This window comes from Sesamum indicum, linkage group LG8 (assembly GCF_000512975.1).
Source record: "Sesamum indicum cultivar Zhongzhi No. 13 linkage group LG8, S_indicum_v1.0, whole genome shotgun sequence".
Lineage (NCBI taxonomy): Eukaryota > Viridiplantae > Streptophyta > Magnoliopsida > Lamiales > Pedaliaceae > Sesamum > Sesamum indicum.
The window spans coordinates 11,103,248-11,115,925 of record NC_026152.1 but is presented as its reverse complement, the minus strand read 5'-3'; the positions used below and the strand labels follow the sequence as shown (position 1 = coordinate 11,115,925).

At 34.5% G+C, this 12,678-nt stretch overlaps 3 protein-coding genes across 5 annotated transcripts; 2 read left to right on the top strand and 1 right to left on the bottom strand.

Annotated features, from left to right (window-relative positions):
* Nucleotides 512-3,650, top strand: LOC105168260. Of its 3 annotated transcripts, none has more exons than XM_011088268.2 (6): nucleotides 512-699; nucleotides 1,551-1,682; nucleotides 1,771-1,932; nucleotides 2,082-2,204; nucleotides 2,351-2,494; nucleotides 3,093-3,650. In XM_011088268.2, the coding sequence occupies exons 2-6, from the start codon at nucleotides 1,554-1,556 to the stop codon at nucleotides 3,540-3,542; spliced, it is 1,008 nt and encodes a 335-aa protein (XP_011086570.1). In that variant the 5' UTR covers nucleotides 512-699; nucleotides 1,551-1,553; the 3' UTR covers nucleotides 3,543-3,650. The 3 variants fall into 3 exon arrangements, with proteins under 3 accessions (XP_011086570.1, XP_011086569.1, XP_020551345.1); XM_011088267.2 differs by having other exon boundaries at nucleotides 1,768-1,932; XM_020695686.1 differs by lacking the exon at nucleotides 512-699 and having other exon boundaries at nucleotides 1,565-1,705; nucleotides 1,817-1,932.
* Nucleotides 4,343-7,054, top strand: LOC105168259 (2-methylene-furan-3-one reductase). Its single transcript, XM_011088266.2, has 4 exons — nucleotides 4,343-4,780; nucleotides 5,765-6,088; nucleotides 6,273-6,432; nucleotides 6,551-7,054. The coding sequence occupies exons 1-4, from the start codon at nucleotides 4,376-4,378 to the stop codon at nucleotides 6,814-6,816; spliced, it is 1,155 nt and encodes a 384-aa protein (XP_011086568.1). The 5' UTR covers nucleotides 4,343-4,375; the 3' UTR covers nucleotides 6,817-7,054.
* LOC105168258 (carbonic anhydrase 2-like) lies at nucleotides 7,583-11,713 on the bottom strand. The gene is made up of 9 exons (XM_011088265.2): nucleotides 11,565-11,713; nucleotides 11,168-11,225; nucleotides 10,681-10,821; nucleotides 9,774-9,822; nucleotides 9,548-9,664; nucleotides 9,377-9,430; nucleotides 8,437-8,522; nucleotides 8,244-8,349; nucleotides 7,583-8,063 (listed from the first exon to the last, which is right to left on the bottom strand). Exons 2-9 carry the CDS (start codon nucleotides 11,212-11,214, stop codon nucleotides 7,899-7,901), a joined length of 765 nt encoding a protein of 254 aa, XP_011086567.1. The 5' UTR covers nucleotides 11,215-11,225; nucleotides 11,565-11,713; the 3' UTR covers nucleotides 7,583-7,898.

Sequence of the window (12,678 nt, the reverse complement as noted above, 5' to 3'; positions counted from 1 at the left end):
AAATGATAATTTTATCTTATATTGTAAGTGGTATTAAATTAAGTATATCTTTTCTTTTTAAACTAAATTAGTTATTATATTTTTATTAATTTATAATTATTAGTGATGCGATATTAAAAAATATTATGAAAATAGTGTATTATTAGTTTATAAAATTTAATCATTGAAAAATATATGCATTATATAATATATATATATATATATATATAAGTGATGAACGAGATCAAAATAATAAAAAAAATTTAGTTAAAAAATATATAAAGAAATATATTTTTACTTCTATTACTATTTTAAAATTGAAAAATGAAAATGAAACCTAACAAAACGTTGATTGTTGCATGGGAACATATTATGAAGTGATAAGCAATGATATACAGTTCTCTCTTCCAACGTATATATTTGCGTTGTTGAAACACGATTTCCATGCTTAGTTCAGATGCACGACTCTTGTTGAAATTTCGGATATAAAAACGCTTCTCAACATTCTTGGACACCCGCACGTGCATATTTGGGGCACGTATCAGTTATTTCCAGTCACATACTTTGAGGCCAAGATTGAATTTTTGGTAAAAGCAGTGGAAACTAGAATCTGGAAAGAAAGTTCAACTGAAAGGGAAAAGAAAATCCGGCTTTAATGGCAATGTGATTTAGCCACTGTTGAGCTTAATTCTTGGGACTCTTTCAGCAGATGGTCCAAAGGTAGACCAAATTTCCCATCTTATTGTGATTTTTGTAGAATTAGTTTCCATCTTCTACAGCTGCAAAGATATACATGATATATACTGATCTGTGCTGCCTGAGTTCGCATTTCCGAATGTGTTTCTAGGATTCTGATTATCTGTTAAGTGGACTGTGATTTTCTTTACAAACCCTTTTTCTCCTTTCTGTTGTTGAGTTTTCTTGTTTAATTCTCTTTTCGTTGTGAACGTTTATGTAGAGAGAGAGAGTTGGTATAAGGTTGCTTTTCCTAAGCTGGGACAAGATTAGTCATGAGTTTATTTGCAAGATTTATTACTAAGATTATTCTAGTCTGTATATGTTGATTCTACTGTGAAGTTATGATGTTTATTTTGCAGCAACTATGCTGTTTGGGTTTCAACTTTAATTACATCTCTCTCATAACTGGATGAGCTAAAGCTAGAGAATTTATCCATTCTTTCTGTAGAGAGAGAGAGAGAGAGTTGGATTATGGTTATAAGCTTATAGCTTTGTCTAAAAATGCTAGAATTTGAAGATGTAGTACGAACATGCTGAAAGTGATGGTCGAATCAAGGTCAAGTAATGATACAAAAACAGAGATAAATCGGTGATGCAAAAGACGATGGGCCTCTTTCCAAATCCCTGTGGAGTTCTAATGTTTCATGGGGGAATTCATTAAGCCCGTGTGTAAGCTAGTAATATGTTGATAATATGCAGATATGCCGTTTGGTATGCTAAAATATTATTGAATATTAGAGGACTGCATTGTTGATATCATGTTGTTAACTGTACTGTCAAGACAAAAATAGAAAAAAAAAGACAATGACTTTGTTACTATGATGATTAAACAGGTTATGATGGGAGAGGTACACACTACAACGAATAATTCAAGTGAGAAAGGCAGTGGACATCCTAATTTGATAACTGATGCTTTACATGGTTTCTTCTCGCACTTCCCAAAGAAAGTGTGTGAGTCTGTTGCGGTAGGTCACCCACTTTTCACAGAGTAAGTTGAAGAAATAAAGTTCGTCTTTGATTTGTATTTGAGAAGTGATATCTTTGTTTCAGCAGTTTAATTTCAAACAATTGAAGAGTAACGACAACATAAAAACCTCAGAGTTTCCATCAGGTGGGAGCAAGAAAGAGTCCTCTACCATCGATTTGAGTTTAGAGAAGCAAATGCATGCCTGGAAAGAAAATCCAGTTTGGGCAGATTATCCTCCAGATATAAAGGTGATGAACTTTGACACTTGAGCCTCTACTGTAGATTTTAGGTTAATGCTTTATAGCTTACATCATCCATGATACTGATCTTTGATTTACCAAAAAGAATCCTTCTGTTGAAGTTTTGAAGTATAAATCTTTCAACAATGTTCTCACAGGTCACTGTACCTAAAGGTTCTCTTTGCAACCTAAGTTTGAAAGTTGATGTCGGGTTGCCACCAGATGCAGTATATAATATTGTGACGGACCCTGATAATAAGAGAGTTTTCAAGAACATTAAGGTAATTATCACGATCACCATCCATGTCATATTAAAAAGGACAAGATTAAACATTTCTTGACAATTTTCATCTTGATTTCATATTGTTTTATTTTCAATTTTAGTTTTAGTTTGTCCATGTGAATTTGACATTTGATGTACACTCAGGAAGTAATATCTAGAAAGGTATTAGTTGATGAAGGATTAAGGCAGGTCGTAGAAGTGGAGCAAGCAGCGATTTGGAGGTTCCTTTGGTGGTCTGGAACAATCTCAGTTCATGTTCTAGTAGACCAGAACAGAGAAGATCATACAGTAAGGACAAGAATCTTTCTTTAGTAGATATAATTTACTTCTACGTTTCTCTGTCAAAATTTAGCTGCTTGTTGAAAGTGTTTATCATGATATCAGCCAGAACTTTTAGCCATGGCACAAGGTAAGACTGATCGACTTTCAAATCAAGATAAGAGACAAAAAGTTTGTTTGCTTTCATTTTCTTGCTGTCTGAAAGACAACCAGCAGCTCCCTGGATGTATGTCTATGTTTTTATAAAACACACAGTACAGTGCCGCTTTACTTATCTTTATTTATCTTATACTAATACAAAACCAAACATATTGAAAACTCCGAAAAACATGCTTATCTCTATCTTTATCTCTCTATTTCTCAAAGACAAAGAGAAACACCTTAAAAATAGAACCGAACAAAGCTTCCTGGGAAACAGTATTGGAGATGGGGTCTGAATCTGTGCATGAAGAAGTATTACATCCTTTTATCAAGAATAACACTTTGTCTCCATCGTTACAATGATGTATTAGTGAGATTAACTCTTTTGACGTTCTCATGTTTGCTTTGAAAAGTTAGCTGTTAATACTTTCAATCTTTGCTCGTCTATCGTACCCCTGTTTATCAGATGAAGTTCAGACAAATAAAGTCGGGATTCATGGAAAAGTTTGAAGGTTGCTGGAAAATGGAACCTTTATTTGTCGATGAAGAGTTATGCCATCCATTAAAGCCCAAGTCTTTGTTGGAGTACGTTGCTTACACTAAAGGGAGGGGAAGAATCGCGTCTAAGTTGAGCTTAGAGCAACTGATACAACCAGCCATCGTTCCACCCCCGCCAATTTCTTGGTATCTCAGAGGAATTACTACAAAGACCACTGAGATGTTGATTACTGACTTGCTTGCTGAGGCTGCAAGAATCAGACAAGCTTCAGGCAATGGAAATTCTGATCTGTCCGATGAAAAATCCGGTGAGAGCCAAGTAGGTAATGCGTGTAATATTAAAGACAGATGGGCTCTGAGAAGAAAACATGCAAGGCTTTCTCATAGAAGGTTGTCTTTGAATTCAAATTCCTGTTGATTTTTCAATTTGTTTTAACGTTTCTACACATCATTATTCATAGTTGAATTCTATATATGTTTGCGGAATGTTTGAGTTGATTGTTGACTACATGTATAATATTCATGTCCTGCCATTTTTAAGTGTTTGATATATCGGCACCACAAAATCAACGCAAAAATTTAAATTTTAATTGTGATTAATCAACATTTATTTTAAGCATTTGCGATGATCATTACTTGTGGCTAATTGGCCTCGCCTATAGAAACATTAACTAGTAGCTTTTGCACAACTGTTGTTAATTATTAGGGATAATTAAGCCCTCTTTCCTTAAGGTTTGGTATAGTTATACATAAACTCCCTGCCATTTAGAAAATTACATCTAGCACTTATGACTAATGGAGGGACTTATTTGTTAGATAGAAACAAATATCAGGGATACTAGATGTAATTTCTCAAATCACAGAGTATTTACATATAATTATATTAAATTTTATCAGAAGAGAGTATAATTATTCCCTAATTATTATTCCTCATGATTTTTTTACTTTTAACAATTATTTCTCATATTTTCTACGCATGTTCAGGCTGTGAATACAACCAATTCCTAACACCAAGCTCGGTTAGGAATCTAAAATTATGTCCAAATACATTGATATCTGAAGCAACAATGAAAAATTCTTGCATCCTCAGATACTCACAGCCCAATCAGACCTTACAAAAATGTGGGCCTCTGATTCACCCAATGATTGCCACAAACTTCATTTATAAAAAAAAAAAAAAAAAAAGTAAAAATCATCATATAAAAGCATGAGATTGCAAGTTGATAACCAGGTAAAAGAAGAGTTGAAGGAATGGATTCTATCCTTTCTCCCACCACATTCCATTTCCAGCTGAGAAGTCGACCCCTCCTCACCCCATTTCCACCCTCTATACTCACCATCAACAGGCTCAAGAACCCAAGACATTGTGTGCACAACAAGGGCGTGTTTGGCCCTCAACCTCTCAGAGTATTTGCAACTTCTGCTCCTTCTGCTGAGACCGCCTCTAACAAGAGTTCTTCTTCCATCCCATCAGAGATGAAGGCCTGGACTTACACTGAGTATGGGGGTGTTGAGGTGTTGAAACTTGAGTCCAGCGTTGCAGTGCCTGAGGTGAAGGTAGATCAGGTGCTGATCAAAGTGGTTGCTGCTGCACTTAACCCTGTTGATTTCAAGAGGAGATTGGGGAAGTTCAAAGCCACTGATTCACCTCTTCCTGTAACTGTCTTGCTCTTTCTTGAATTTTTTCCATTGCCATTAGTGTGAAGTTTTAAGTAAAATTTGGACCGTTTCCTGATTTATGCGTACGATGATGCTAATCTTTTCTGTATTGTTCCGATAACTACATTGACAACCTTGTTGGCCTAATAACATGAAAGCATCACCTGTAGGGCATCTGTTAGGGATTGATTGCAGTCAGATCGTATCGAAACGCAGGTAGAAAATATGAAAAGAAAGTAATTGTAAGATAGAAGATTTACTTAGAGAATTCTGGTGAACGCTCACTCAAGATCGAATTTCTACTAGGCCATTTTCGTGTGAATAAGAATAGGTCACATATAAACTATTTATACTTGTGGTGTCTGTAAAGCATTACAGAATCATAATTTTATTCTTGGACTTTAATGTAAAGTTGGGACAGACTCCGTGGTCCAATAACATCACCGCATAGTGTCAATGTAAAGAAAATGTCGTACCATTGGGTGTCATTGTAATTGTTCAAATACTGAAGGTGATTTTTGGTAATTTGAACATAATGGAGGGACTAGTGCAGATGTAATTGTTTCCTTATTTTAAATTCTTGAATTAATGATGGTGTTGTTCTCTTAATGCTTTACTTGTATCTTGTCCTAGACCCTGAGTTGTTTTTCATGTTTGATTCCGTAGCCTGAATCTTGGATTAGCAGTGTGCTAGTGGCTTTCTTTCAAAAACAATCTCATTTTATGCAAAATGGTTAGGTTTTATCACATCCTACCGATGATCAAATCATGCTTACAGATGTTACTTCTGGAAACTCATGATGTCTCTAACTATAGTCTTGTCGTCCAACATCATTAGATACTGGATTTTGTTATGATCAAAGCAACGACAACTGTTTATGATGTAGCTATATATTTATAGTTTCATCTCATTACTTAGTTTGTAGTTTACAAGCAATTATATATGTTACGAATACAAATCAGTCGATATGATTGTTTCAGACCATTCCGGGCTACGATGTAGCTGGTGTAGTGGTTAAAGTTGGGAGCCAAGTGAAGGACCTGAAGGAAGGAGATGAAGTTTATGGAGACATAAGTGAGAAAGCACTAGACGGGCCTAAACAGTTCGGGTCTTTGGCCGAGTACACAGCTGTTGAGGAGAAATTACTGGCTCTCAAGCCCAAGAATCTTGATTTTGTGCAGGCAGCTGCCCTCCCTCTAGCGATTGAGACGGCTTATGAAGGTCTTGAAAGAGCCGGTTTCTCCGAGGGCAAATCTATACTTGTTCTTGGAGGAGCTGGTGGCGTTGGCTCCCTCGTGATTCAGGTGAAATATTCTGCTGGTTCTGAGTCATTGGTTTATCATGTGCAGTTATGCAGGCCAAGATCATTACATCTTGGAAGTTTTACATTGTGCTGTATGGACAAGACATGAATTACATAGGACCTATATGTAGTATTAGTTATGTCTCGTTGATACTGTGGTGCTAAGTATGAGCTTGTTCTTGCAGCTTGCAAAACAAGTGTTTGGTGCTTCAAAGGTAGCTGCTACCTCGAGTACAGGAAAGTTAGAGTTTATAAAGAGTTTGGGAGCTGATTTGGCTATTGACTACACCAAGGAGAACTTTGAGGACCTGCCAGAGAAATTTGATGTTGTTTATGATGCAGTCGGTAAGTTAATGATCTCATTGCAAGAACCCAGGGTGTCTTACCCTTACTTATTCCTCAACCAAAGCCCTGTTCGTTTACGTTCTCTTTGTAATGATGACTTGTGTGCCGATGACAACAGGGCAATGCGATAAGGCAGTAAAGGTAGTAAAGGAAGGTGGGAGCGTTGTTGCCCTAACTGGTGCAGTCACACCGCCCGGTTTTAGGTTTGTGGTCACGTCCACAGGAGAAACCTTAAAGAAGCTAAACCCATATCTGGAGAGCGGCAAGGTGAAGGCTTTGGTAGATCCTAAGGGACCGTTCCCTTTTGACAAGGTTAGTGAAGCTTTCTCGTACCTGGAGACGAATCGTGCTACCGGAAAAGTGGTTGTATATCCTATCCCTTGATCATGATCCTTTTTTGCTAGAGAAGATGAGAGTGTCTGATTGAAGTATGATGTTGGAATGAACAAAATGTGGACAATAATGTCGGAAATCTTGTTGCTAGAGTTTAGCTTAGACGTTCCAAGAAATGATGATGAAGAAGATTGTAAGAAGAGAAAAGGTAGCGCTAGACAAAGTCCAAATGATTTCATAAACTTTAAGGTAATGGTGAATAACACGCACGTTGCACGTGAATGATTAATATTTTTTTATTTTTATGTATATTAATATTTTGAAAAAGCAATTATCGTAAATATGTTACATAATCTAATTGTTTTAAGAAGTATGACTAATTAATAAAAATTATATAAAGAATACTAATATAGTCGTTGTTTTAAGGTGTGGATTTTTTTAATTCTATATTTCAAATTCTTTTTTTATTATTTTCATATTATTAAGTCAATTATTTTCTTATAATTATTGGGAATTAACTTCAACTTATATCTTATTATGAAAATATTGAGGAGAAATGGAGTCTTTTTAAGATTGTGTAAGTCATAGTAAATTATATGCATTTTGTTATTTTCTCACTATGTGTTATATAATATCTTTATTGCATCGATATATATATATATACACACGTATATAACATTACTAATTTTAGTGTAATATTTCATTAAATAAAACATTTATGCATAACACGAGAAAGAATTTATATCTTGTAGCTTATTAAAGTATGAAATAGTTGTTAATATTCACTAAAAACAATAAAAAACAATTGTAGGAAAAATTAAGAAAAGCAGTTTTTATAACATGGAAAATGAAAACTTTGTCGTAGTTTTGGTGGAAACGTACGAAAACCTTAGCCATCCATTTCGATGGGAGTATACACGGTTATTAGGACCAAAACATTAAGTGCAGGAATTGCTAGAAAAAAACAAGCAACAACTCGGCCTAACACCCTCCGCAGCGGCCAAGAAAACCTTATTTTTGCCAACACACAAACCAACCTTATTTTTGCCTAAAAACATTAATTTGCTCGTCATGACATTTACATCAGTGAATCATAGATCATCAATATCTATCATAACAACTCTAACTAAACCTCAGACTGAAACACAAGGAGAGACGTTGCAGTCGAGATTCCAAAGCTCGAAACTGCCCTTCACAAAATCATAGTGTCCCCCCTTCAACGATAACGTTTTCTTTACGACAGCGTCCCTCACAAACGGATAGGTCAACAGATTCCCTAGCGAAACATTCACGGCCTCCTGTTCGACACAAACATAAATACATATGTTCGGACATGATCATGAAGTTGATTGAAACAAACAACATAACGAGCACAACCACTTGAAACATATCAGATGATGTTTGAAACTGTAAAACTTAAGTCATGATCATTATCAATAGAACAACCTCATATGAAAATCTAACAAATTCGAATTTACCTTCTCCAGATGATTGCACTGTTCACTGAAATCCATGTTGCTGCATTCTGTCCGAACCTTAGCCTTAGCAGTCTTACAGATGTTGACCCATTCCTCAATGAAATCACTATATGGTCCAAAACACAAAAGTAAGCAGATTCCATCCATCATGTTTTTGTGTAAGAGAAATTAGGAGGAGAGGGGGAATACTAACCTGCTGGTGGTCCCATCCTCAGGAATGGACATGAGGCCTTTGATCCCTCCACAACAGCTGTGCCCAATCACTAATATATTCTCCACCTAACATCCATAACTCTCTTCTTCAACACCAATATCAAAAGGATGAGGAACAATACACCCCCTAAATATTATTTTTTTAATCAACAAAGTTTAATAATTAAAAATTCCATGAAGGAATCAATACCCTTCAAGTTTTTCTTTAAGTGGCAATTATACATTTATATTAATATATAAATAAACTGAGCACATATACATTGAAATAATATTCGTTCAATGCATTATTATCTAAGAACAATGAAACAAATTACAATAAACTCACATAAATTGAATAAAACACCCACACGTCTGGTGGAACTCGAATACATAACCTTAAACTTGTTCATAAAATTTCAACATTAACCACAATGCTAAGACATTATGGGTGTATCGTTAAGAAATGCCCATTTATATCAAGAAATGAAATATTGATTAATTTAATTGAAAAGGACACAAATTTTATTTTAAAACTAAAGTATTGATTGGTGGGAGAGGTACGTCCACATAACCAAATATGAACCATGAAACGGTTGTTTTTTTCTTTTTCCGTTTCGTTTCGTTCCGATTCCCATGTCCCATTTACCTTTATACGGACAATATTCTAGTACTCATCATGCTTATGAACTATGATCATTTGACTTCTACATAAAGACTCCCTTTTCCCTAATTGCTAATAAAAAGTGATGTGGATGGGAATTAAAAAGACATAGACAAGCTTTTATGGTATAGGACTAGACACTTGGACTTCTTTTTCCTCAAATTCCAACCACAACTTTCCCAGGACAACCACCTTTTTCTCACATACTCTATTGTCTTGACGTGTAAAACTAAGGTTAGGACATCCAAAACCAGATTGCAGACACTAAAATATTAATCACCTTAAGATGAAGTACAGCATATTCGATTGCAGCCCCCATCCCGGAATATTTCTTCTGCAATGGATAAAATAATTAATTAAATAAACGGCCCCATAATTTTGACCAGATAATTAAATAAATAAACACAACTAACTATTGAAATATTCAATAAAATAAGCAAAAGGGCATTACCCGGTCATATGGCGGAACCATGCTAGCGATGTTCCGGACCATAAAGGCCTCCCCCGGTTGGAAATTCAGAACGTGGGAAGGGCATACCCGGGAATCCGAACAAGCAAATACCAAAAACTGCATAAATTAATTAATTAATTAATTATATTAAAATCATTAATCATAACACATTTACAATTAAAAAATAGGGTAAATAGAGATATTTTATTTAATAGGGTTGAGTTACCTTGGGGCTCTGTCCTTTGGCTAGTTGCTCATACAATGAAGGATTTTTGCTAACCAAAAAAGAAATGTATATTATAAGTTCATGCAGATAATAATACGGATTAAAGAATTAATACACAGTCTAGTCACATAATATTTTTTTTAAATGAAAGCGATGAAATATTGTTACAGATATCAATTTCTAACAAATACCAACAATAATAATAATCATATATTATTTATCAATATCAGATAACTATGTATAATTAATATCTACTATTAAAGTCGAAACAATCCATATATTGGTGGAATTCGAATCCACGGCTTTATAATTATGGAGTCTCAACTTCGTCAATTGAGTTAGACTTCAGCGACAAATATAATACATTATTTTTTGAAAAATATATAATTTAGAAGAAGTATGTAATCATTCAATATATTAATATTTGTAACGCGATTGATTTGATTGCGGACAGATAACAAACTTCGTCCAGTTAGGCTAAAATGTTTAATGAATAGTTGAAAATTGTGGACCCATGAGATGTTGTATCATGCACAATCAACATCATATTTCTTGGAGGGGCACTTAGAGAGCTATTCAAGAATGTGATGTTCAGCCAAAATCAACGGCCAAAAATCACGCATGATGAATAATGTCTTTAAGACAATTTTCTCCGAGCTAATCATATTGACTTTAATAAGTCGCAAATGTAATAACAAGAGAGAGGATTAGGAATAAGGGTACTTGTGTGATTTCAACATGTCAATTAGAGTAATTTATATGGGCATCTCCAAGAATCTCGCAGTTTTTTATGCCCAGAAGGTTCCAACGCCTTTACACGAAGTACAACACGACTTTAAGTAATTCTTTTTTTTTTTCCTCTCTTTCCTATTTTCTAATATATATATTATGTGTAATAAATACTTACTCGTAATTCTCTTTCTTAAAATGCTCGAACCCCGTTCGGATCCTCTGAACCGGGTCAAAAGCCGACTCATCGGTGGCCTCCAATTCCGCCGTCAACTGCTTCACCTTGGCGGCGGCAACCTCCCCGAGCCCACTTTTCTCACTGCACTCTCCAAACAAAACCAAGAAAATTGTTCAGAGATTACGTTGCGTTGCACCGCCCAAAAATCATGACCATCACACAAGTGGGCCCACCCGAGACAAAACAGTTAAAACATTTTTATTTTTTTTTTCCAGAATTTTGAGGAAGTTTAATGCGGAGTTGCCGATGATGCAAGAAAGCTTATATGGTCCGAGCATGTGTCTCGGGAATGGGGTGTGAAATGACAGAAAAGGCCAGATGATTGAGTATAATTACATCGGACTGTCAAAATCAGGTGGTGGAAATCCCGAGGTAGAAAAAGGGCAATCACACCAAAAAGGCCGAAGAATACCAATGGACTACATACCTGAGAAGCTTCTGCAGGCCAGCAATGGCGTCCTCGTACGCAGTCATTTTCCTTCTCTCTGTCAAAATCCCACAATTTCCTTTTAAAATCCGAAAAGACATATACACACAATCAACACACATATATTTCACACACAGATATACGAGAATTGCAGATTTAGGACATCAAACATTGAACATCAGATCATGTAAATAATCAAGCAGAAACGACAACAATCAATAATCGCAAAAAGCATGGCTGTCTAGTTCAATTTTTTCTCTCATCGACGCAATCTCCACAAATGATCGAACCTCAACAATTCAGACAAAAAAACAAAGGGACTTTTCCTTAGCAACAACGTTTAAAGACGATCAATTCATTTTTGGGGGATTAGTTAATGAGTATATATGATCCTGACCTTTCTGAGTCTGGTGGGATCACTATGAAGAAGCTTTTTTCACAACAAGAAACCGATCGAATGAGAGCTGAAAGAAGACAGTGTGTCTGTGTGTGGGTGTGTAGTGAAGGAATGAAGGCGCAGGTTTCGGTTTTATAGTTGGGAAGTAACCATGGTTAAGAAAATATTGTCTGAATAACAAACCATAGTTAGAGTGTCTGAATTGAGTTGGAGGACATAAATGGGAAAGGTGGGATGTTGGGGGCGGTCGGCGGAGCGTGGACACAGCCTTCTCATTTTCCTCCATTTCTATTATTTTTTTCTTTTTTTTATAAATTACATTTCGTCGTTCAAATATACTCATTTTTATACTTCATTATCTAAATTTTTTAATAATAAAATATGGAAAAAATGTAATTTACCTTTTTTTTTCTTTGAAAGAATAGAAATAAGTACAGGTTAATTTATGTTTTATTAGACTGCTTCTGAATTTTTTTTTATATAGTACTAATAATGTCAATTAACCATGATTAAATACTATATTTTTTACAGTGAATATATTATTATAATATTCAAGACATAATGTATCTATTATATATAAAGGTGGTCCTTTGACCAGAATTAAATAATTTTGACTAAATTCTGAATTTTGGATTTTTTATTAGGTTAAAAAGAATTTATTAATAAAATAATATATATTCTATTTACTTAACCTACCAAAATTTTCTTAGATTACTTACTTTTATCCCATTCCCTAAAATAGTTAGAAATCAGCTTAATATAATTAGAATCATAATTGAGAATTTGAATCCTTTCACTATATTAGTTGCTTTTGATTTAAAAAGAAAATCGAATTCATTAAAATTAGCAATTAATATTTTAAGATTGCAAACTTTCCATAAAATAACCTTTTTACTTAATCTTATTTTGCAATTTCTGATTTGTAAGTCTGAATCCCAATTTCTACTATAAAATATAATACACATATATATTGCTTTTTTTCTCGTTTTTCCTTATTTTGACATAGAGTTTTCATTTTTTTTCTTTTTTTTTTTGGGTATATTATAGTTTCATTTCATTTGTATTTAATTCAAGTAATATAAAAATTCAATTATCTTATTGATGTTTAGTTGTT